The 21,883-nt window shown below is 41.0% G+C and overlaps 1 protein-coding gene across 4 annotated transcripts in view; it reads left to right on the forward strand.

Annotated features, from left to right (window-relative positions):
* The window catches only part of IntS6 (integrator complex subunit 6), a 43,183-nt gene that overhangs the window by 6,729 nt on the left and 14,571 nt on the right, over positions 1-21,883 (forward strand). Inside the window, exons 3-15 of one of the 4 annotated variants that reach the window (XM_076173619.1) lie at positions 259-388; positions 1,766-1,875; positions 3,192-3,372; positions 4,614-4,745; positions 7,900-8,240; positions 10,265-10,417; positions 11,925-12,152; positions 12,796-12,939; positions 13,384-13,489; positions 15,837-15,997; positions 17,004-17,084; positions 17,874-17,966; positions 19,839-20,067. In XM_076173619.1, the coding sequence (XP_076029734.1) occupies positions 259-388; positions 1,766-1,875; positions 3,192-3,372; positions 4,614-4,745; positions 7,900-8,240; positions 10,265-10,417; positions 11,925-12,152; positions 12,796-12,939; positions 13,384-13,489; positions 15,837-15,997; positions 17,004-17,084; positions 17,874-17,966; positions 19,839-20,067 (2,089 nt within the window). The remainder of the gene's footprint in view (positions 1-258; positions 389-1,765; positions 1,876-3,191; positions 3,373-4,613; positions 4,746-7,899; positions 8,241-10,264; positions 10,418-11,924; positions 12,153-12,795; positions 12,940-13,383; positions 13,490-15,836; positions 15,998-17,003; positions 17,085-17,873; positions 17,967-19,838; positions 20,068-21,883) is intronic. The other 3 variants (XM_076173620.1, XM_076173621.1, XM_076173622.1) reach the window with 3 other exon arrangements.

The following is a 21,883-nucleotide window of genomic DNA, read 5'->3' on the forward strand; positions in this document are numbered from 1 at the left end:
CTTGTGTGATGGCAATCTGTATGTTGTTTGCGGAAGTGTTCTAGTTCATATTTTTTGTGTTGATACCATCAGTATTATATTGTTCATTACGGTATATATACAAACAACTTGGACAATGGGATTAGTAGTGATGTTAATAAGTTTGCAGACGACACTGAGACAATATGCCAAATTAGGTCAGGAGAAGACACTGAGATACTGCAGGAAGATCTTAACAAATGGTTCACATGGTCACTGGCTTTCTTCCTTACTTTTCAGGCTGGTTGGAAAGAGAACCTTGCCACATTCATGAATGAGCTGAAGAACATCAAAGCCACAGGACTTTCTACTCTTGGGCCAGCCATAAAGAATGTCTTTGATGTTCTCAACATTAACCGTATGCAGTCAGGTAATGTGACATTATCACTGGGTTTCTTCTTCCTTTTTTTTTCAATCATACTCCTAGCCATATTTACCCCAGTCGCCACTCCTCCCCCCTGGTTCTCTAGCTCATAACAGTCTTACATATGCTGTATGATTATTTTCTCTTCATGCAATGACATTTACTTTCATTAGGGAATGAGTGCAGTGTGGAGGAATCCTCCAAATAGTTCATTGTCCCTCCTGAGAACCTGTTGGTAACTCCAAGCATAGGTCTTCCCCTGTACTAAACATTTTTGTTACCTGCAATGGAAAAGGATGAGAGTTATGCAGTTGGTTGATAGGTGAATAAGATGAGTTAAGAGGCATCTTGACCCCTACCAGTGGTCTGAGGCAGTCGGGGTTGCCAGTTTCTACTGTTCGCACCACATATTTGTATGTGCCAACAGACATGTGGACAAAGGTTGTACTTTCTATCGGCCGTTCTTCTCTTCCCAATAATACAGTATCATACATATACCAATGCTTTTTCCCCCTTACGAGGGAGGTAGCCAAAAGATCCTCTAGAATACAATATCAAATGATGTATTCCCTCCTGGGCCAAGCACCTTATCTTGAAAGAATGTGCAGCGGAAGTGGAGGGTATTTCCTGATGATGAGTGTAATTGTACACTGGTATCAGAACTACTATTATATACCACAATTTTCTTCATTAGGGGCATCCCTGTTGGATGTTCTTTAAACTCTAAAAGTGGTGGGTTAGAAACAATATGATTTTTTGGCGGAACCCCTCTGTCTTCATTGATATCACCATATCTTATTTCTGAATCTCCAGATTTGATCTCATTCATATGTATGGATACCCCATTGACCAGGTACCGTAACTCGTTGTCCACCTGGATAAAGGTGGTTGTTGGCGTTCCCTAGACTGTCTGTCCGAGCAGTCCCGTCTCCCCAAGGAAAGCCACAGCCGAAACTGGGTTTTTCCACAAATCCTTTATAGAGTGTATGTTGTGTTGTTTGCGTGCATGATTATGTATAATAGAGTCTTCCATTGTGTGTTATCAACCCCAAGAGTTGGGGGCCAAACAGCGGCAACCAGCGCTGGCCACCGGCTCTACGCAGGTAGCACTGATCCCCTGGATAAAGGTTCTTTTAGTTGGTAGGCCCTGTTGCTTCCATTCATTCACCTTTGGGGCTGTCAGTTCCTCTTAATGTTGGTTCTCTTCATTGATAGGCTTCTACCTCTCACTTCACTAAATTTTTCTGTCAAGGAAGATTTAAAATGGAAACTTCATTATTTCAGATTTTCCCCTCTCTTCTTTTTTTTCCCTGCTTTTTGGTAGAAAATCCTACTCCCTGTCACATATAAGAAAAGTTTTGTAAACATGTTTCAATTTTACAGGGATTGACACTTACGGAACTGGCCGGAGTCCTTTTTATTTGGAGCCTTCGGTCATCATTGTCATCACTGATGGAGGAAGACTTTCATCTGCTCAGGGCATGCAGGATGATGTAAGTGTATTACTTTGTCTCAGAAGAGAGCGAATGGTATGAGGTAAAGGTGGGACTGGGTCAGAGATGTGTCATGTTTCCATGGCTGTCCAATATGTACATGGATGGGGTGGTGCAGAAGGTGGGGATTGGAGATGGTTAAAGAAAACATAAAGTGGGAGGTGAGCCAGTTGTTGTTTGCTGACGACACTGCATTTGTGGCAGGGTTAGATGGGGGTTAAGGGAGTTAGTGACAGAGTTTGGGAAGGTATGCGTTAAGAGAAAGTTGAAGATAAAAGTGGGTGAAAATAAAGTGATGAGATGTACAAGGGGAGAGGAAGGCAGCAATTTGGAAGCGAGTCTAAAAGGAGATAGGCTAGAGGAAGTGGATAGCTTTAGGTAGTTTGGGGTTGCATGTGGGAGGAGTGGAGGAAAGTCAGTGCTCAATCGTTCGTTCTCTTTCACCCGTGTATTTTGATAACCATAGGAAATTGATGAAGCCAGTTAGAGAGAATGGAAATTACGTAGGTACGACTACAATAAATATAATCAAGATGCCGACGTCAGCAACATCGAGTAACCACTTGCTCCTCATGCTGCCTACGTAAGCGTCACCGTATGGAAGGGGTTAAAAAGTGTAACGAGCAATAGGCATTTGGGAGTGGCAAAGAGGAGATTATATGAAGAGATGATTGTACTGACAGCATTGTATGGGGCAGACATGGAATTCAAGAGAGGCAGATAAAAAAAAATATTTGTTTTTCTGCATGAGGGGATGGAGAGGGAGGGGGTTGCAGATTAAGTGAAGCTTATCTTTGCACCCAATTATGAGTTCATTATTGGTGCTGCACATTTTAATGAATATTCTTTCTTCCCCCTACCATGGTGGTGTGTGTGGGGTGAAAATGGAAATATTTTTTTCAGAGAAGTTGTGCAAGACAGTATAATGGAGGGATAGTTACAGTACAGTAAAGTAGCATCATTGCTCTCTGAGTAGATAATTCCTCTAACATGGATGAAGAGTGTGGATCTGGTCTGCAGGGTTGCCCCTTATAGACCCTAAAGTATCAGCTGCATGCTACTGAGCACATTTTTTCACACAGTAACATGCAACCAATAACCCAGATGGTGTGTGTGTGTGTGTATGTATATATATATATATATATATATGTGTGTGTGTGTGTGTGTGTAGATATTGGGCATTTGAAAGAGTTCATCCTAAAGTATGAGTGTACAGATATTTTTATGTGTGTGTTTGTGTTTTATTTTTATATGTGTGAGTGTGTGTGTATTTTTTGGAGTATGTATATCTTATAGACATTTTAAAACCTTTTCAGATCTTTCCACTTCCAAAAACAAATCCAATTCCTGGAGCAGAGTTGACTCGAGAAATATTTAGATGGGACCAAAGGTTATTTGGCCTAGTTTTACGTATGACTGGTACCCCATCCCCCGATCCAATGGGTCTGGTGCCTAGTGACAATTCACCACTTGATCGGTTGTGTGAACAAACAGGAGGTTAGTCAGAATGAGTGATAATATTTTTGTATACTTCTTTATTGAGAAAGTTCATTCATCTCAAAAATTCTTCATGGCTTCTGTGAGTTGAGTTGTGGTATAATTTATACCTTATGTTCCTAATGTGATATTTCGTTTATTTTTATTCCTTTTCTATCAGTGGACAAGGTGCAGGGATGACCCGTCATCCAGGAGGTGCTAAGATAGGAGGGGTGTGGAGTGTATTCAGGGATGGAATGGGTGGGAATGATTATATGCCTTTTCCTTTTTGGCTACCTCCCTTGTAAGGGGGAAAAAGCCTTGGTATACGTATGCTATCTTGTAATAAGTATTCCAAAAATGTAACAAGGGGTGAGGGTGACAATGAGTTGGAGGAAAGGTTTAAAGGAAAGAAGTTAGAAAAAGTGGATATTTTTTAGTATTTAGGGTCACTTGTAGTGGACAATGAAGGAACAGGAGTGGAGGTCAACTGCAGAGTGAGGGAAGGGAGTAAATGTCTTGAAGGAGAGGAAAAGCGTCATGAGAAATAGATATCTAGGGATGGATGTAAAGAGACACTGTGGAGCAGATATCTGTAATTTAAGGGAGGCGGATTGAATGTAAGTTATTGAGATTAAGTGTTGTTTGAGAAGTATGATGGGAGTTTTGAGTAGAGTGAGAAATGAGATGGTGAGGAGAGTGGGGGTGGAAAGGGAGTCGATAGATAGAGTTGATGAAAGAATACTGGGGTGGTTTGGGCACATGGAAAGAATAAACGAAGAAAGACTAGCAGAAATAGATGGAGTGAATTTAAGGGAAGACTGAAAATGAGGGGAATGGATGGGGTGAAGGTGACCATGATTAAAAAAAGAATGCCTGTTGAGCAGGGAAAGAAGAAGGCTAGAGATATGGGTGAATAGGCATTGAATTGATACAGTTTGAAGGGATTTCTTCTCATCATCACTATTTTCGAATGAGGGGAAGAAAGAGGGTCACCAAATAATGAGGCTGGCCTTGCTGTGGATGTGCTGTGTCTTGCTGCATTGCTTTTGACCTGGGTAGTAGGCAGGAGACAGGGATAACCCTTCATCCACAAGGTGCAAAGGTGAAAGGAAAATGAATGGGGAACATGTAAGAATGAGTGGGGTGGGTGCATACCTTGAAGAAGAATCCTTTAGTATACAAAGATAGAGTAACATATATAAATTTGATTGTTTACATTACCATTGGTTCCTACCCACTTGTAATTTTTTTCGTTGCAGGGAGGTCATACGCTATTCGTTCACATCGTATGTTCCAGCAGTGTATAGACAGTTTAGTTCAGAAAGTACAGAGTGGGGTTGTCATAAGTTTTGAAAAGATTGGACCAGATCCCCCTCCAGTTAATGCAGATGGTAAGAATTTTGTTTAGTACTTGTTGCATGTTGAAGATCTGAATCTGAAAATAAGCTTGTTTTAAGGAAAATAGACAATCACTTCCTATTATGGTTATGTAAGAAGAGAGGCAAGCATAAGTATATGTGTACCTGGGTGGTGATTGGGTGAGTTGTTGATGTTGATGGATTATGTTGTAATGACTAAAAGGAGGATTTGTAGAGCTCTTGATTTAAATGTATTTTGAGGAAAGGGTAGTGGATTGTCAAATCATTGTGTATCATAATCGATTGGGGGCATACGCCAAGGAGCGTGTTACCCTACTCACACACCAGCGCCAGTCTCCACGGTCTCTCCAAGCAAGCTCCCATGCAGCCACCCTTCCCACTCCAAATAGCTCTGGACAGGTTCCGTCAACTTGTCCTTCCAGCCATGAATTCTGCGGGCATCCCCTTCTTCTCCATTGAGGGTTGTCTTTTGTGGAGACAACGCTGAATAGGATCAACATCAGGGAAACATCCCACATGCTCATATAGTTGTTGTTGTTGTTGTCGTTCCCTAGACTGTCTGTCCGAGCAGTCCCGTCTCCCCAAGGAATGCCACAGCCGAAACTGGGTTTTCCCACAAATCCTTTATAGAGTGTATGTTGTGTTGTTTGCGTGCATGATTGTGTATAATGCAGTCTTCCATTATGTGTTGTAGGAGTTGGCGTTTACAAATTATGCTAGTAACTGGCCTAAACTGAGTCTCACTATATTTTGGTTTGATACAAAATCATTCCAGAGATGCTCCATGGTTCTTCAAAGGCACTGGTACTAAAGACATTGAGATGCCTCTTCAAGTCAGCATTCAGTGTCCATGTCTTATGGCTGTACAGCAAGACAGGGAGCACAAATGACTTGGAAGATTAAAATCTTAGTCCTCCTGCATAAATTACAACAAAGCATATTCTGGTTGAGTTCATAACACCATGGGCAATACCAATTCTTTAAACTACTTCCTGACATGACCCACCACTACTGCAGTGCTAACATGTGTAAAGCTTTCCAAGAACTCAATGTCCTCGCCACATGCATGGACAGACTGAACTGTGTCAGCCTTTAAACCCCTAAACTCCTGAACCTTGGTCTTGGTCCAAGAGAACTGAAGTCCAAATGAACTGAAGTCCAGCTGAAGCCTCCCAGTGCAGTGACCCAAGGGCTCCAACCAGGACCTCCAAAGACTCTGCAAGAAGGATAGCATCATCAGTAAACACTAAGTCAGTGACCATGGTGTTGCCAGTATATGCTTCGCAATGACATTGATTGACAAATTTGGCCAATATCCAGGTGTTGAAATGTGTTGGAGTGAGGACGAACCCTTGCCTCACTGCTGAATTCTCAGAAAAGAAACAAGACATGTCTTTTCCATACTTTACAGCATTCTCTCCCAGAGTATAAACCAGATATCAAGTCAGTAATCATTGCAGGAATTAAATGAAAAAGATTGAATACAAGGTGAAGCTGAATTCACAGGAAAGAAACTAGATATTCCTTCACACTTTACAGCACTCTCTAGCCCAGAATATAAGCCAGATATCAAGTCAGTAGTCATTGCAGGAATTAAAGGAAAAATATTTAATACAAGGTGAAGCTGAGTAGAATGGAAAGTACTAGAATCAGTTTTCAAGGAGGATTGCAGCCTATTGCAAAAATATCTTTGCACTATTTTTTGTATGGAGCTAATACATACATATACCAAGACTTTTTCCCCCTTACAAGGGAGGTAGCCAAAAAGAGCTAATGATGGAAAATTGATTTCAATATAAAAAATTGCAAAGTTATTAATGTGTTGGAAAAGAGGAAAGGGTGGGTGAACTGTGTGCACCTTCATCTTGAAGAGGCTTTTGATAAAGTACCTCACAGTTGCTTTGTGTAGAATTAGGAGCATATTGGGAGACTGGATTTACAATAGGATGGTCAAAAGATTTTTTTTTTTTTTTTTTTTGTGGCTTTTGATAAAGTACCTCACAATTGCCTTATGTAGAATAAGGAGCCTACTGGGAGACTTGATTTACAATAAGATGGTTGAAAGATTTTTTTTTAAGCGAAGGTACACGAGGACAGTGGTGATGTACAAGATGTCAGGATGAAGAGCAGTGACCATCAGAGTTCATGAAAACAAGTTGATGTGAAGAAATTTAGCTGGCTGAGCGGGTTAGGGTGTCGTTACTTGTGGCGAAGGTCGAGGTGAGGGCAGTTCGAATCCTGCCACCAGCGAAGTTGAACCAAGGGCATGGTTCATTAAATTCCACGCTACAAAGCCCTCTGTGAGGGGCACCCTCCTAGCCTCCCGATAGGGGGGGAGTGTGTGACGTTAAACCATATCATCATCATGCAGATGTATGAATATTTGGAATAGCTTAGGTGATATAGCCCAAGTTGGAACAGTATGGAGTGTTGAGACTAAGGATCCTGCTCTCCATATGTTCTTCCTACAAGTTCAGTATTGTGGCAGCCAAAAATACTGACCTATAATTCAGTGGTTTCTCCTTAGCACCTTTGTGAATTTGTGCCACGTCATCCTTTTTCCAATCCTGTGGAACCTGTCCTCTACAAAACTGCTCTCAATTGTACAGACAGATTGGAAACTTTCATTATTTCTGTTCAAGATGAAGCTTTCTCAGGAACTTCACGACCTGATATAAGCTTGGTGATGTTTTCCCTGTCTCAATTTATTATTTATGAAACTGTAAAACAGTTGTTGGTAAGACATACAAAAAATTAATCAGCATATTATTTGATATCTTAGTTTAACACTGAATTCATAATAAGGAGAAAAAAAAAATGTACAGAATCTGCAGTGATCTCAGTGAGTTATTGTTTTGCATTCTGGTTTAAAGTTTAACGGTTGCCATTGAGTATGCACACACATTGGTGTGAACTGTCTCATCCAATGTAATTGATATCATTCTTTTCAGTTTATTCATTTATTTATTTATTTATTTTTTAAGTTGAATTGTGTAAGCACAGGAAATGGAAATAGTAAAAGACAAATTTTGCTACATGCATGTCACAACCCAGTTCGTAAATTCCTCAACAGTTTATCAAGAGCAGGAACATTAGATATTACATTTGTTATTGTCACTTTTACACATATTCAAAGATGTAACCTTACAATTTTATTACTTATCAGGACACCATGTCTTAATAAAGACTAATTGTTTAGGCAAAGAAGCTCCGGATATTGTTGAAGTTGACAAGGAGAACCAACAGAATAACCTGGACACCAGCCAGCCAGAGGTCGGACTGATGGGTGGAGGTGGGATGTTAGGGAGCATTCTGCAGAACTCCAACAGTCGACCGCACACTCCCAACTCCCTAGCGGCCCCGATGGCTTCCAACAGTGCCTCCAGCAATGCTTGGCATAATTGCAGGAAGATGATATATGTCTTGCGGTCAACTCAGCGAGGGAGTCCAGCAGGGTTCTGGCCGATTCCGGAATCTTTCTGGCCTGATGTCAACACATTGTCATTGGTAAAGGACTTCTACCTTTTATTCTTCTCTCTTTCTTCCTGTGTATATATATATATATATATATATGTGTGTGTGTGTGTGTTTGTTTGTTTGTTTGTACAACACTGAATGGGTCTATGTGGACAGGTATACATTTTCATCAAACACGATACACTTTAATTCACTCACACTAACACGATACACTTTAATTCACTAACACTCGGTAATAGGTGACTGACTTCGCTACCTCCCTTATAAGGGGGGAAAACCTCTTGGTATATAGATTTTATATATATATATATATATATATATATATATCTCCTTGCTGGAAATTCATGTTTGTGTTTGTGTATGGGGTCACATCAGTGGTCATTTCTCCCTTGTAAGGTAGGGAAGTAGAAGGTCAAAGCATATACCAAGTAAATACACAAGAGTCCTCATTTAATGTCCTTCATCACATCTCCGTGACTTGTGGATCAAAAGTCTTCCTCATGCCTTGCCACCACTTGGGTAAAGGACACTGTAGTGACGGACAGCAATTCCACAGCAGGTCCCTACAGATGGAACTTGTTACCACTGTGTCATATAGTGACCTCTCTCATCAACAAGAAAACAAACCTATTTACACCATTACTAGCACAGACTTTAGACAATAAAAATGATCTTTAATACATACATATACCAAAGGCTTTTTCCTCCTTACAAGGGAGATAGCCAAAAAATAAAGGCATAAAAACCACTCCCACCCATTCCATCCCCACACACTCCACCTTAATATTCAATGATAACCATCTATAAACAGTTCTTAAGAACCACTCTAGACTATGCCACCACAGCATGGCTCCCAACAATCTTTATATCAGACACAAACAACTTATAAACACTGCAGAATAAAGCGCTGAAAGTGATAACAGGATGCACCTCCCCTATAGGACACCTACTTACAGAAACCAAAATCCTCCTAATAAAACATCACATGAAAATGACAAAAACCAGTCTATTCCAGAACCCTAGACAATACTAAACCTTCACACTACATTTCGCAAGCGCCACCAACAGAACTCAACAAAAAGGTACTCCAGCAGGTTAATACACAAACACCTCTCTACCACACAAAACACCTGTACCACACAAAACATCCACACAAACACATACACACCCAGATAACTAAAGAAGCTCTTCAAGAAAGACTGCCAGATTCAACACAAAACATCCACACAAACACATACACACCCAGATAACTAAAGAAGCTCTTCAAGACTGCTAGATTCAAAACAACAATCCCCAGATATAAGCCCCACAGTGAAAGCCCTCCCACATTTGACAAGAACCACACTGCCCTGCCTGCAATTGATACACTCTCATTAAGACAGTACATACATATACCAAAGGCTCCCTCTCCCTTACACAGGGGGGGTAGCCAAAAAAGAAAAAGGCATAGAAAGCACTCCCACCCACTCCATTTCCTATACACTCCACTCCCCTCCACCCTCCTCCCTCCCTCCTATCTTGGCACCTCCTGGATGATGGGTCATCCCTGCACAGAATAGTCCTAATCACAGACTCAAATTGCCTCAGATACAACCACCACACGTAAGATACACAACACATTCTGTAATGCCCCACACTAACAGTCCCCAAATAACAGCACAATATCTCTTTCCTAAGTGACGTATAGTCCCACCCAGGGGCTATTGCCGGTGTTCTGGAGGCAGCAGGTCTTCTACAAGAGAGACCAGGGGGCAGCAGATTGATTGACGGCTCTCTTTTCAACACCATTCCTTGCCCCTCCTCTCTTTTTAATCAACTACTAAATTCTATATTTCACATTTTATCAAGAATTAACCCAAAAGAGAAATCACCCAAAAGACATGTAATAATTGCACAGGTAATCCTAACTTCAGGCCAACACCCAGTGTAGAAATGGTACTAACACAAAATCACTTTGCAGAGTGACTTGGCTGAACTGATGGCCATAGCCAATTTTGTGGAGGCTGTAGGTTTCCTGGAGTAATAGATTAATATACCACTTGTTTTTTCTTCAGCCTGCAAGAAGTGCACATCCAAATGTCAAGTTCACGTGCACAAGCCAGGAGCCCATGGTCATCGACAACCTTCCTTTTGACAAATATGAACTTGAGCCTTCTCCTCTCACACAGTACATACTGTCAAGAAAACAACCCACCATATGTTGGCAGGTAAAAGCTTGGACCAAGGTATACTATTTTACTATGTAGATGTAGATATGTATATATCAGGGACCATTGTCTAGGTAAGCAAGGAAGGCAGTGCCTACCCTGAATAGAATAAATTGGCATCTACATTTTCCTCTTCGGTACAATATGCTCCTAATTCAATAAGATTATGAAGGTTACTTTGATTATTATGTATTTTACTCACTAAAGGTCATCAACTGCTCATCTAAGTAATTATTACAAAGGATTACAAAGGCGGAGCATGCTGACAGGAAACCTTTTGGTCCATATCTAGGTCGGATGCAAAAAAAAAATCATAATAATGATAAATAAATGAATAAATGAATAAATAAAAACTATAATGATGTACATACATATACCAAAGGCTTTTTCCTCCCCCTTACAAAAAGAAAAAGGCATACAAACCATTCCCACCCATACCATCCTTAAATACACTCCTCTCCCTCATTTCTTGGCACCTCCAAGTACATGCCATTATAATTTAGTACAAGTACTTTTTGTGATCAAATAAGTTCCTGTCACAGATTCATAAAACATAAACGTTAGTAGTTTTTGCATGTACACATTGATGATGATGATATGGTTTAACGTCACAAACTCCTCCCATTGGAAGGAGAGGATGGTGCCCCTTACAGAGGACTTACAGAGGACAATGATGAGTTCACTGTTAAAAAGTGGGGTTCAAAACAGAAAAGTAAATGGTATGCAACTTCTGATTAAATACATGATACTTATTTGTACTTCAATGTCCCTGGTATTTTTTACAAGTGCTTGCGAATTTTTAAACTACAAGTACAAGGGATTTCTCCCTGTCTTCTCCTTTTCTGCATGAGTGGACGGAGAGGGGGGTCACCAATTTAATGAAGCGGCCTTGCTGTGGATGTGCCGTGACTTGCGACACTGCCTCTGACCCAGGGCAATGGACAAGATGCAGGGATGACCCATCATCCAGGAGGTGCCAAGATAAGAGGGAGGGTAGAGGGTGGAGAGGAGTGGAGTGTATTAAGGGATGGAATGGTTTTTATACCTTTTTCTATTTGGCTACCTCCCTTGTAAGGGGGAAAAAGCCTTTGGTATATGTATGTACTTGAAAAAAATCCAGGTATTTGGACTTGGACTTGTGTACATTCGCCTGTACTTGGACCCAACCCTGGTGGCTGTGCTCTGTCTTGCTGCATTGCTTCTCACCCAGGCAGTAGGTCAGGGGTGGTTTTTCTTTGGCAAGGAGCTAAGGTAAAAGGAAAACATATGGTTGATGGATGGATGTGGAACGAGTCGTAGTGGATGCAGGCTTAGTCTGACTACACCCTTAGTGGCAAGTTGAACCAAGGGCATGGTTCATTAAATCCTACGCTACAAAGTCCGCCGTAAGGGGCACCATTCTAGCCTCCTGATAAGGGGGAATTAGTTACATTAAACCAAATCAAATAGACTAATCAGCCTAATAATCACACTCCCATGATGATTAATCCTGTTTTTCTCATTTCAGGTGTATATTTCTAACAGCAGTCGAAACAATGACGTAGGACACCCATTTGGTTACCTTAAGGCCAGCACTTCCCTGCAGTGTGTCAACCTGTTTGTCATGCCCTACAATTACCCCGTCCTTCTGCCCCTCTTAGACGAGCTCTTCAAGACTCACCGCCTGAAACCAACCAAAGAATGGAGGGTGCAGTTCGAGAGCTACCTGCGTACCATGCCTCCCTATTACGCTATTGTGAGTCTTTGGCGAAGAGGGGAATGTCTGTTGAGGAAGGACAGGAGAGGACAGAAGACAGGGGTGAATGGAGAATGGTTGTATATGGATGATGATGTGATGCATGAGGGGGGATGGGGGGTGAGGTAGTGTGTGTGAGCAAAATTTGACGCAGCCCGAAGGGATTTCTCCCCGTCTTCTTCTTTTATGCATGGGGGAAGGAGAGGGGGGTCGCTGATTTAATGGTAGACCTCCTTCCTTGTCACCTCTTGAAATAAGAGAAGATGAGGAAAACTCCCTGTGAGCTCTCATCAATATATTGGTCAATTGAAAATCCATGTGAACAAGTTGCATAAACACGGCAAAGGAAACACGGACTGGAAGTGAAGCATTTATTCCCGACGTTTCGTCTGTTGACTTTGAGAAAGTCAATAGACGAAACGTCAGGAATAAACACTTCACTTCCGGTCCGTGTTTTGTTTCCTGTGCCGTGTTTATGCAAAATATAGGTCATTCACAATTATTTTCTGCTCACCTGTCTCTTGCTTTTTGCTTTTTTCCTGCTCAACAACAACTTAATTCAACTTAGTTTTAAAACTATATTGATAATACTAATAACTGCAGGTGTTTTTTAATGCTCACCATACATTTTTATTTCAAACAGCCTTTGAAGAGAGCCCTAGGAAGAATGGGAGCCCCTAATCTAGTTCCTGAAACCTTGGACAACTCCCTAAGTTTCCAGGTTACGAACCATCTAAAACGTTTAAAGAATCAAGCCAAACTAGAATATGAACGAATTTGTCTTGAGGTAGGTTAAGGAGTTGTGGAAAGTAACTTAGACATCTATGAGTGGTAGGGTGGTGAGATAAACACCAAGAATCATTTGAAGTTTTAATTACTGACGTTTCGCTCTTAACAGAGCTTCCTCAGAGTGAAACATCAGTAATTAAAACTTCCACAATTCTCGGTGTTTATCTCACCATTCTACCATTCATTTTGACAATATGTTTGGGGCCAGAAATTTATAGTAATCTCAGGTACTACGAAGGATAGTAAAATGTTTGTGATTACTTACAGAATATTTTAGAAATATAAGAAATATAAATGTATTCATCTTAAGCTTTTTCTTTAGTAGATCATCATGTAATATTACAATTTGTATTGGTGAAATTATTGAATATGCAGTTATTTGAATTAAAGAAAAAAAAAAGTGCATTGTTCCAGTGTATTAATTCCCATCTTTACACAACAGGTAGACAAACGTCTTTCACAGAATCAGTCGTCAGCGCATGAAGGCATCAGAGTACAGCCCAGAAGACCCCTCAGTCGCAACCTCATGTCAAATCACACTCTAAAAGGTAGGTCTTATCCCCGTGAACCACTTGAAAAATTCAGAATTGTAAGATAGTTGATTAAATGCATTCATTCTCGGATCATGTCAAAAACTAATTTCCAGTTTGGTCGTAATTCCCATCTTCATTTTCAATTGGTATCATAAATACGTATACCAAGGGCTTTTCTCCCCCTTACCAGGGGGGTAGCCAAAATCAAAAAGCATAATTCCAATCCCACCCATTTCATCCCCACCCACTCCCCTCCCTCTCAGCTTGGCTCCTTCTGGATGACGGGTCATCCCTTCATCGTGACCGTTGCCCAGGGTCAGAAGCAATGGAGCAAGAAAGCACATCCACAGCAAGGCCACTTCATTTAATCAGCAACCCCCACCCCACCCCTCTCTCCATCCCCTCATGCAGAAACATTGAAGACAGAGAGAAATCCCTTCGGGTTGCATCAAAATGTCATTCATCCACAACCACTCCCTAACCCCCCCCCCCATATCCCCTACCCACTCCCTTTCATGCATCACGGTATTGGCATTATAAAATCCCTTATAAGAGGTGAAATATGCTGTAAGCAGCACTGTCACCCTGAATGTTTAAAGGTTACGCAACTGGACAAAGCAGTCTGGTTACAACTATAAAAGGATACGAATCCTATGTTAAGGAAGGTAGGTTTAACATCTTTATTTATTAAATTACACAGTATTGGTTGAAATATTGTGGCAACAGGCAGAGTGAAAGGATAAGAACCTATCAATTGAAAAGAGGGCAAAGCAAATGGAGCGACTTAAGGTTCTCCCATCATCAACTATCAAACAGCTGTACCAAATGTCGAGATGGTAAGGAGAAGTGGACACTCCCCACCTCTTCAAGGAGGTGTGGCCCTGGGGGGCTTGCAATTGGTCTCTCAACTGAGCGATGGTCACTCTTCACATTTTTCTCACCAATTACTCCCTCTGTTCCTCTCCTAATCCTCTCAATCAAAACCTTCCTATAAGCCTTCCCAACTTCACTCAACAAACTAATCCTTTTGAACTACTACACCACTTTAGTTTGGCCATGGTTAGCAGTCCCAAACTATTAAAGCTTAAGAGACAGGTTCATACCAAATTAAAAATCCGGTGGGCCATATACTATACTAAAGAAAAATTTCATAGTTCACATCCAAAAGGTAGCATATACTATAGAGGCACCTATATTGCTTTAATAGTTTGGGAGTGTTAACAACAGCCAAACTAAAGCAGAATGCACTGAGGAAGGCACCTAGGAATGCACTGAGGAACATGCCCAGCTCTGCTAAGTAGGATTCATTTGGGGACACCGTAACTAATAATCGTGCTTGATCATTTCATGCAGTAGACATTCTAATTGGGGTTTCAAGAATTTTATTTCCTAATTTCAATTAGTTTAATATTTTCATAGCATTTGGGAGCCCTTGATGGTGTGGGGGCCTCAGGTAGCCATTTAGTTCACTTATACCTTGGGATGGCTTTGTATGAAATATATGAAGAGAGCTTAAAAACACTGGAACTGCTGTCATTGAAAGAAAGAAGGGAAAGAGGTGTGACTTGTTGAGGTATAAGGAGTAGATAAAACTGACAGAGAAGATATCTTGGTTTGGTATTTGCAGTAGTCATGGGGTCATAGAAAGGAATTCATGAAGACCAAAGTCTTAAAAAAGGTACCAGAAAGCTTACTTTTCCGTGTAGGTACATCGACCTCAAGAATGTGTTGGATGATGTAGCCTAAGCAAGAAAAGAGAGTAAATTTAACACTAGCCACTTCCATACGGTGATGCCCACGTAGGCGGCATGAGGAGCAAGTGGGTACGCGATGATGCCGACGTCGGCATCTTGATTATATTTATTGTAGTCGTACCTACGTAATCTCCATTCTCTCTAAACTGGCTTCATCAATTTTCTATGGTTATCAAAATACATGGGTGAAAGAGAACGAACGATTGAGCACTGACTTTATTTTTTGTAGTGCGAGTATTATGACGCAACATCGCACGTCGGGCAGCTAATGCTGCCAGACGTGTGATGTGCCCCAGAGTGAAGAGGCTAGGGACAGTAAATGGAGAAAAAGAAGCAGGACCCCATGAGTGTAATTTTTTTTCCTGTAAATTATAATTAGGTAGATATGTAGACGAAAATTCTTCATAGTGTGTAGATCTTGGTATTTTTATGATAATTTTTCGACCCCCATGAGTGTAACTTTTTTTCCTGTAAATTATAATTAGGTAGATACGTAGACGAAAATTCTTCATAGTGTGTAGATCTTGGTATTTTTATGATAATTTTTCTTTCAGCAGTTCTGTATATGTTTTATGTCATTGTATATTAACCTCGCCCATTCTCTGCAGACAAACTATCTCACCTTCGAGACCAAGTGACAGACTACAGCAACTTCCTCCTGGCTGTATGTGAAGGAGAGGTCAACCCTCAAATGTACCGTAACCCGTTTGACATTCCTCGTTCAAGACTACTCGACCAACTTGCAAGGATGAGAGCCAACTTCCTTCAGGTGTGTTCGTGTTTTATATGTTTTTCCTGAAGCTATACTGTATTATTCTCAAGTGGGGTAAGTTCAGTACGTGGTCAGGACTCCAACCTACACTGGAGCAATGCATGGTTCACACCATAGCCCACTGCGCCACGGAGCAACATCCATCCAGGAGGTGCCAAGATAAGAGGGAGGGAGGAGGGTGGAGGGGAGTGGAATATGTAGGGAATGGAATGGGTGGGAGTGGTTTCTATGCCTTTTTATTTTTGGCTACCCCCCGCGAAAGGGGGAAAAAGCCGTTGATATATGTATGTATGTATGTATCCTATATTATCATTATTTCCCTTTCAAGACACGTCTTTAATATTTCTCGGCTTTTGTTCCATCCAGGCGTACCTTACTTCCTAACTATTCCATTCACTGGCTCATCTTCATCTCCTTAGGTCTAAATCCACACCCAAACACCCACACCTCCCAACCCGTTCTTTTTCAACCACATCATCCTTAATGATATTTGTTTTCATTTAATCAAATAAGTATCTCATCATTTCATTCCTTCTTTCCCTCATTCATTCAGTCTTCCTCAGTGTTTTCCAGTGTTTTCACTATCAAGAGACATATCACATCTATCCAAAATTTTCTTCACTCCATCTAGCAGTCCCATTGTTCTTACTTGGCTCACTTCACATACATCTGCTTTCCAAACTTACTTTAAGATTGTACGAGAAAGAAAAATAGTGCATGTATAGGTTGTTTACCCAGTGCAAACATGTGATTATTGTAGAAGGAATTATATGAATAATCTAATGCTCGCTGGCCGAGCGGGTTAGGATGTCGTTACTTACGGCAAAGGTTGAGGGGATGGCAGTTCGAACCCTGCCACTGGTGAAGTTGAACCAAGAGCATAGTTCATTAAATTCCACACTACAAAGCCCTCTGTGAGGGCACCGTCCTAGCCTTCTGGTAAGGGGGGAGAGTTTGTGACGTTAAACCATATCTTTTAATGCATCATATTCTCCTCTTTCAGGCCTCCCCTGCTCACATGCTCACTGACCGTGATCAAGACCAACTACATTGTAAGCCAATTGGACAAATGGGCAACTACCAGGTTAGAATTATGGGCTCAGCTAATGTAGTTTATATTTGATTACATAATCCATTTCTGCATGAGGGGACAGAGAGGGAGGGTTGCCGATTTGATGAAGCAGCCTTCCTATGGATGTGCTGTGTCTAGTGACACTGCTTCTCTGACCCAGGGCAGTGGACAAGATGCAGGGATGACCCATCATCCAGGAGGAGCTAAGATAAGAAGGAGGGATGAGGGTGAATGAGAGTGGAGTATGTGGGGATGGAATGGGTGGGAGTGGATTTTATGCCTTTGTTTTTTTTTGCTACCTCCCTTGTAAGGGGGGAAAAAGCCTTTAGTATATGTGTGTATCTATTTATATATTTACTTCTCACATCCTCAGAATCTGTATTCACCATTTCTTCTTGGTAGATCAACATGTAGAAAATTGATATATACAAAGAACAAAATGTAAAAGCATATTTACCATAAGATGATTGTTGATCCGATAATTTTTATGACAGTTGCATGCAGGATTCGAACCCACTGCACTCGGCCATCCGTAGATTACTGTAACAGAGCCTTAGACCACTACACCACAGAAGCTAAAAAATTTAGCTCCTGTGGTGTAGTGGTCTAAGGCTCTGTTACGGTAATCTACGGATGGCCGAGTGCAGTGGGTTCGAATCCTGCATGCAACTGTCATAAAAGTTATCCTTTTGATGTCGCTGCTATAAGCGAATTTCTCTCATATGATTGTTGATATTCAACTGAAATTATCTACAATATCATATACAACTATAGAGTTTTTGTTTGCATCTACCACTGCAGGACTACCTCAAGAAAATGACTCCACCGCTTAGAGAGATTGAATTGGCCCCAGTCAGACAACATATGTTTGGAAACCCCTTCAAGATTGATAAGGTAAAGTAGGTTTGGTTATGCTGAAAGATGATTTTTCTGACATATTTATGTATTCTTTTTTTTTTTTAACATAAAAGAATAACATCCACTTTGCCCAATGTTGTCCAAAAACTTTTATTAGCTGAATTAGATGTTCAGAAATGATCAAGAACAAAATTATTAAAAGTAGCGCCAGGCCTTAAAGAGCTAATTAAAAACGTCTTTGATACTGTAAGATCCAGATTTCTCTTTCGGAATTGGTAAAGTTGTCTGCCATCAACTAGAACAAAATCATTTTAGTATCCACTGGGTCTGAAAGGCTTAAGCGATAAGTAGATGTTATTGGTTACTTGGTGATCACACAATAGTTGCATCTTCATACTGGGTTTCTTTTTGTGTGTGTGTGTATATATATATATATAATATATATATATATATATATATATATATATATATATATATATAGGAGGGGTGTGGAGTGTAGGGATGAAATGGGTGGGAGTGTTTTTTATGCCTTTCCCTTTTTGGCTACCTCCCTTGAAAGGGGGAAAAAGCCTTGGTATATGTATGTATATATATATACATATATATATATATGTGTGTGTGTATATGAGAGAGAGATAAGCCAGTTGTTGTTTGCTGATAATACTGTGCTTGTGGGCAGGATCAAAGGAGGTATTGAGGAAGTTAGTGACAGAGTTTGGGAAGATGTGCAAAATAAGAAAGTTAAAGATAAATATGGGTAAAAGTAAGGTGATGAGATGTACAAGGGGAGCTTGTGGCTGCAAAATGGAAGTGGGTATGAAGGGAGAGAGACTGGAGGAAATCAATAGCTTTAGATACTTGGGTGCAAATGTGGATGAAGATGAAACTGAAAAGGGAGATATGGGTTTTTGTACATGCATATGGGCCTGGTAGTGAGAAGAGTGTAGAGGAAAGAGAGGGTTTTTGGAGAGATTTAAATAAGTGCATAGAGGGATTAGGGAGAAATAGTGGTATTGGGAGACCTTAATGCTACGCTAGGAAATGAAACAATAGAGTGGTTGGGAAGTGTGACATTCAAGGAAAAAATCATAGTGGAGAGTTGATGGTGGAGATGTGTCCAGAAAGAGAGCTGATGATGGCAAATACAGTGTTTAGGAAGAAAGTCAGGCATAAGTACACAAGGGAGAGGGTAGTGGATGGAAGGGTGGTAGATAGGCCATTAATGGACTATAAAGTGGTAACCAGGAGAATAGTGGGAAGAGTTAAGGATGTACATGTTCTAAGGGGAGAGAGTGGGGGAATATCGGATCATTTTCTGGTGGAAGATAAGTTGAGAGTAGAGGATAGATGGAGAAAGAGGAAAAAGACAGAAGGTAGGGAGGTGCTTAAAGTAAACTATATATGTGTGTGTGTGTGTGTGTGTTTTTACCTAATTGTAGTTTGCAGGAAAGAGGCAACACTTATTGAGGTTCCATCTCCTACTCTCCAGTTTTATCATACGTAGCCTCAAATTGATGTATAGTTCCAACTTAATCTATATCCTTGATTTCCAATTATCATATTTAGATTTGAATTCATGTGTTGATCAAACTTGGGCCATAGTACCTATGCTATTCCAAGTATTTATGCATCTATATAAAAAACTGTGTTTCTTCTCATTCTGTAGTGTGTATTTACTTGATTGTAGTTTACGGGAGAGGAGCAATGTTCATTGGGTGTCTCCTATTCTCTCTATCTCTCTCTTATCATCAATCCGAGCCTCAAATTCATTTACAATTCCAATATCCTTGCATATGTGTACTTTTTGGTAAGGGGTTGCAGGATCATATTTGTGTGAAAAAAAAAGAATAGTATAAGGTTATAAAAGTAATTTTTTGTGTAAATATTTTAAAATGGTCCGTCTTATAGCAGAAGATGTCCATGATGGTTGACGAAGCTGATGTTGACCTGGTCAGCGCCGGAAGTGGAGGAACGACAGGCGGCGGAGGACGTGGTTCAAAGCGTGCAGCAGAGTTCCCGTCCTCTAACGTTCGCCCTAACAAGAGAAAGCGTGGACCACTGCCCATGGATGTCACCTTGCAGAGGGTCGTGTCCTTAAGCAGGAGCCCTCCAGACAGCCCTGCACCGCACAGAGGAGGTAAATTTTTGAGTAATAGATATTTTGCATTTACTTCAGCAATTTCAGTTTTCCAAAAGTCACATCAGGTAGTAGACAAACATTGAATTTACAGAGCTGGGTGTGTTCCTTGGTATGTTCCTAGGTGCATCCCTTGGTGTCCTGACTATGCATGTGTCAGTCAGGACGCCCAGGGACGCACCGAGGAATACGCCCAGCTCTGTGAATTTATTTGCTTAGATGACACAACAGTAGAACTGGTCTGAAGGCCTAATGTCACTTCCTTGGGTGTTATATCTGATAGGAGGTTATAATATCTTGAGGACAGAGCTTCTGAAGGGTGGGGCTGAATTTTGAGCCAATATCTATGTCGGATAATGATAATTGTTGCCTTGAATTTCACCGAATGGAAGCCTGCAGTTCTACAATGGCTTGCTGTGGTCTGGCCCTCAAATAGGTATTTCAGGGAAGAAACATTAATATTGTACATATTTTATTAGTTTGGAAATGTTTCTATCACGTAATTAAAAAAGTAGTCGAAGGGGAGTTGATAAAGGTCATGGGCCCAGTAGATAAATGCAAGTTCCTGAAGGCTGAGGTGGCTGGGTTGATAGGTCTTGCAAGACCATCAATTAATCTATCAATCCATTGCCCCAGGTTCCTCTTCCAGGAGACCCATAGCTTCCAGGGGCAGGTCTCCATAGGTCAGTCAGGGATGAAATTTAGAGTTGTTGGCTAGGGGTTACAAGACCACCTATAGTTGGCATGTACTCGTATCCGAATATCATAGTTTTCAGTCCCAATAGAAGGTTGAATAGAGGAGGGGGTCATAATGGGTTAGTTATTGTTAGCATGGTGAGCCTTCTTATGGCTTGTAAGACCGATTCATGCCCTGAATAATTGAGGGCATTGATTGCACCGCAACCGATTAATTAATATGCCCAAAATCTCTATTAGAGGAGATTCATGGCTCATAAGTAACCAGCAACGAACTGTGTTGCCCCTCACGTCACTCACGAGACATGTGGCCACTACTATTTGGCATCTGTCATTGATATCAACAATGACAGATTTTGGCATAAGCTAGAGGTGCAGGTTTTCAGCCTAGAAAACTCAAGGCAACAATTATTAATATCCACACAGTTAATAGAAGTGGAAAAAGCTAGAAGTTAATGTGGATAAAAGTGAAGTGAGGAGATGTATGAGAAGTGATGACGGTGCGTTGAAGGCGAGTTTGAAAGAGCTGGAGGAGGTTTAGAGCTTCAAGTTTTTCGTGGACGGATGCAATAGTGAATGGAGGAGAGCGGAGTTGAATTATAGAGTAAAAGAGACAAGTTAATGCAAGTAGAGAATGAAAAGTGTTATGAGACATATGTATCTGGGAATAGACGTAAAGAGGAGGTTTGTATGAGGGAGTGATTGTGCCCACAACTCCGTATGGGGCAGAGACTTGAAATTTGAAGGAGGCAGAATGGAACAGTTGCAGTACAGTACTACCTCTCATTAACGGACGTTAACCCCTTCCATATGGTGCCGCATACATAGGCGGCATGAGGAGCAAGTGGATACGCGAGGCTGCCATATCGTAGTTGCCCCTGCGTAATGACATACTCTCTAAACTGTCTTCATCACATTTTCTATGGTTATCAAAATTCACGGGTGAAAGAGAGAACGATCGATATAAGCGGTGGCTATATTTTATTATGCGAGTATTTACGACACGTCGTACGGTTGGCAGCGGCTGCTGCCCGGGAGATTTAAGGCCCATACTGAAGAGGTTAATGGACGTTAATTAGCCGTGTTTGCCGTGTTTTTGGTGCTGTTGTTTAATGCTGTG

The sequence above is a fragment of the Oratosquilla oratoria genome, chromosome 34 (assembly GCF_046742065.1).
Source record: "Oratosquilla oratoria isolate Oo_2021 chromosome 34, ASM4674206v1, whole genome shotgun sequence".
Classification (NCBI taxonomy): Eukaryota; Metazoa; Arthropoda; class Malacostraca; order Stomatopoda; family Squillidae; genus Oratosquilla; species Oratosquilla oratoria.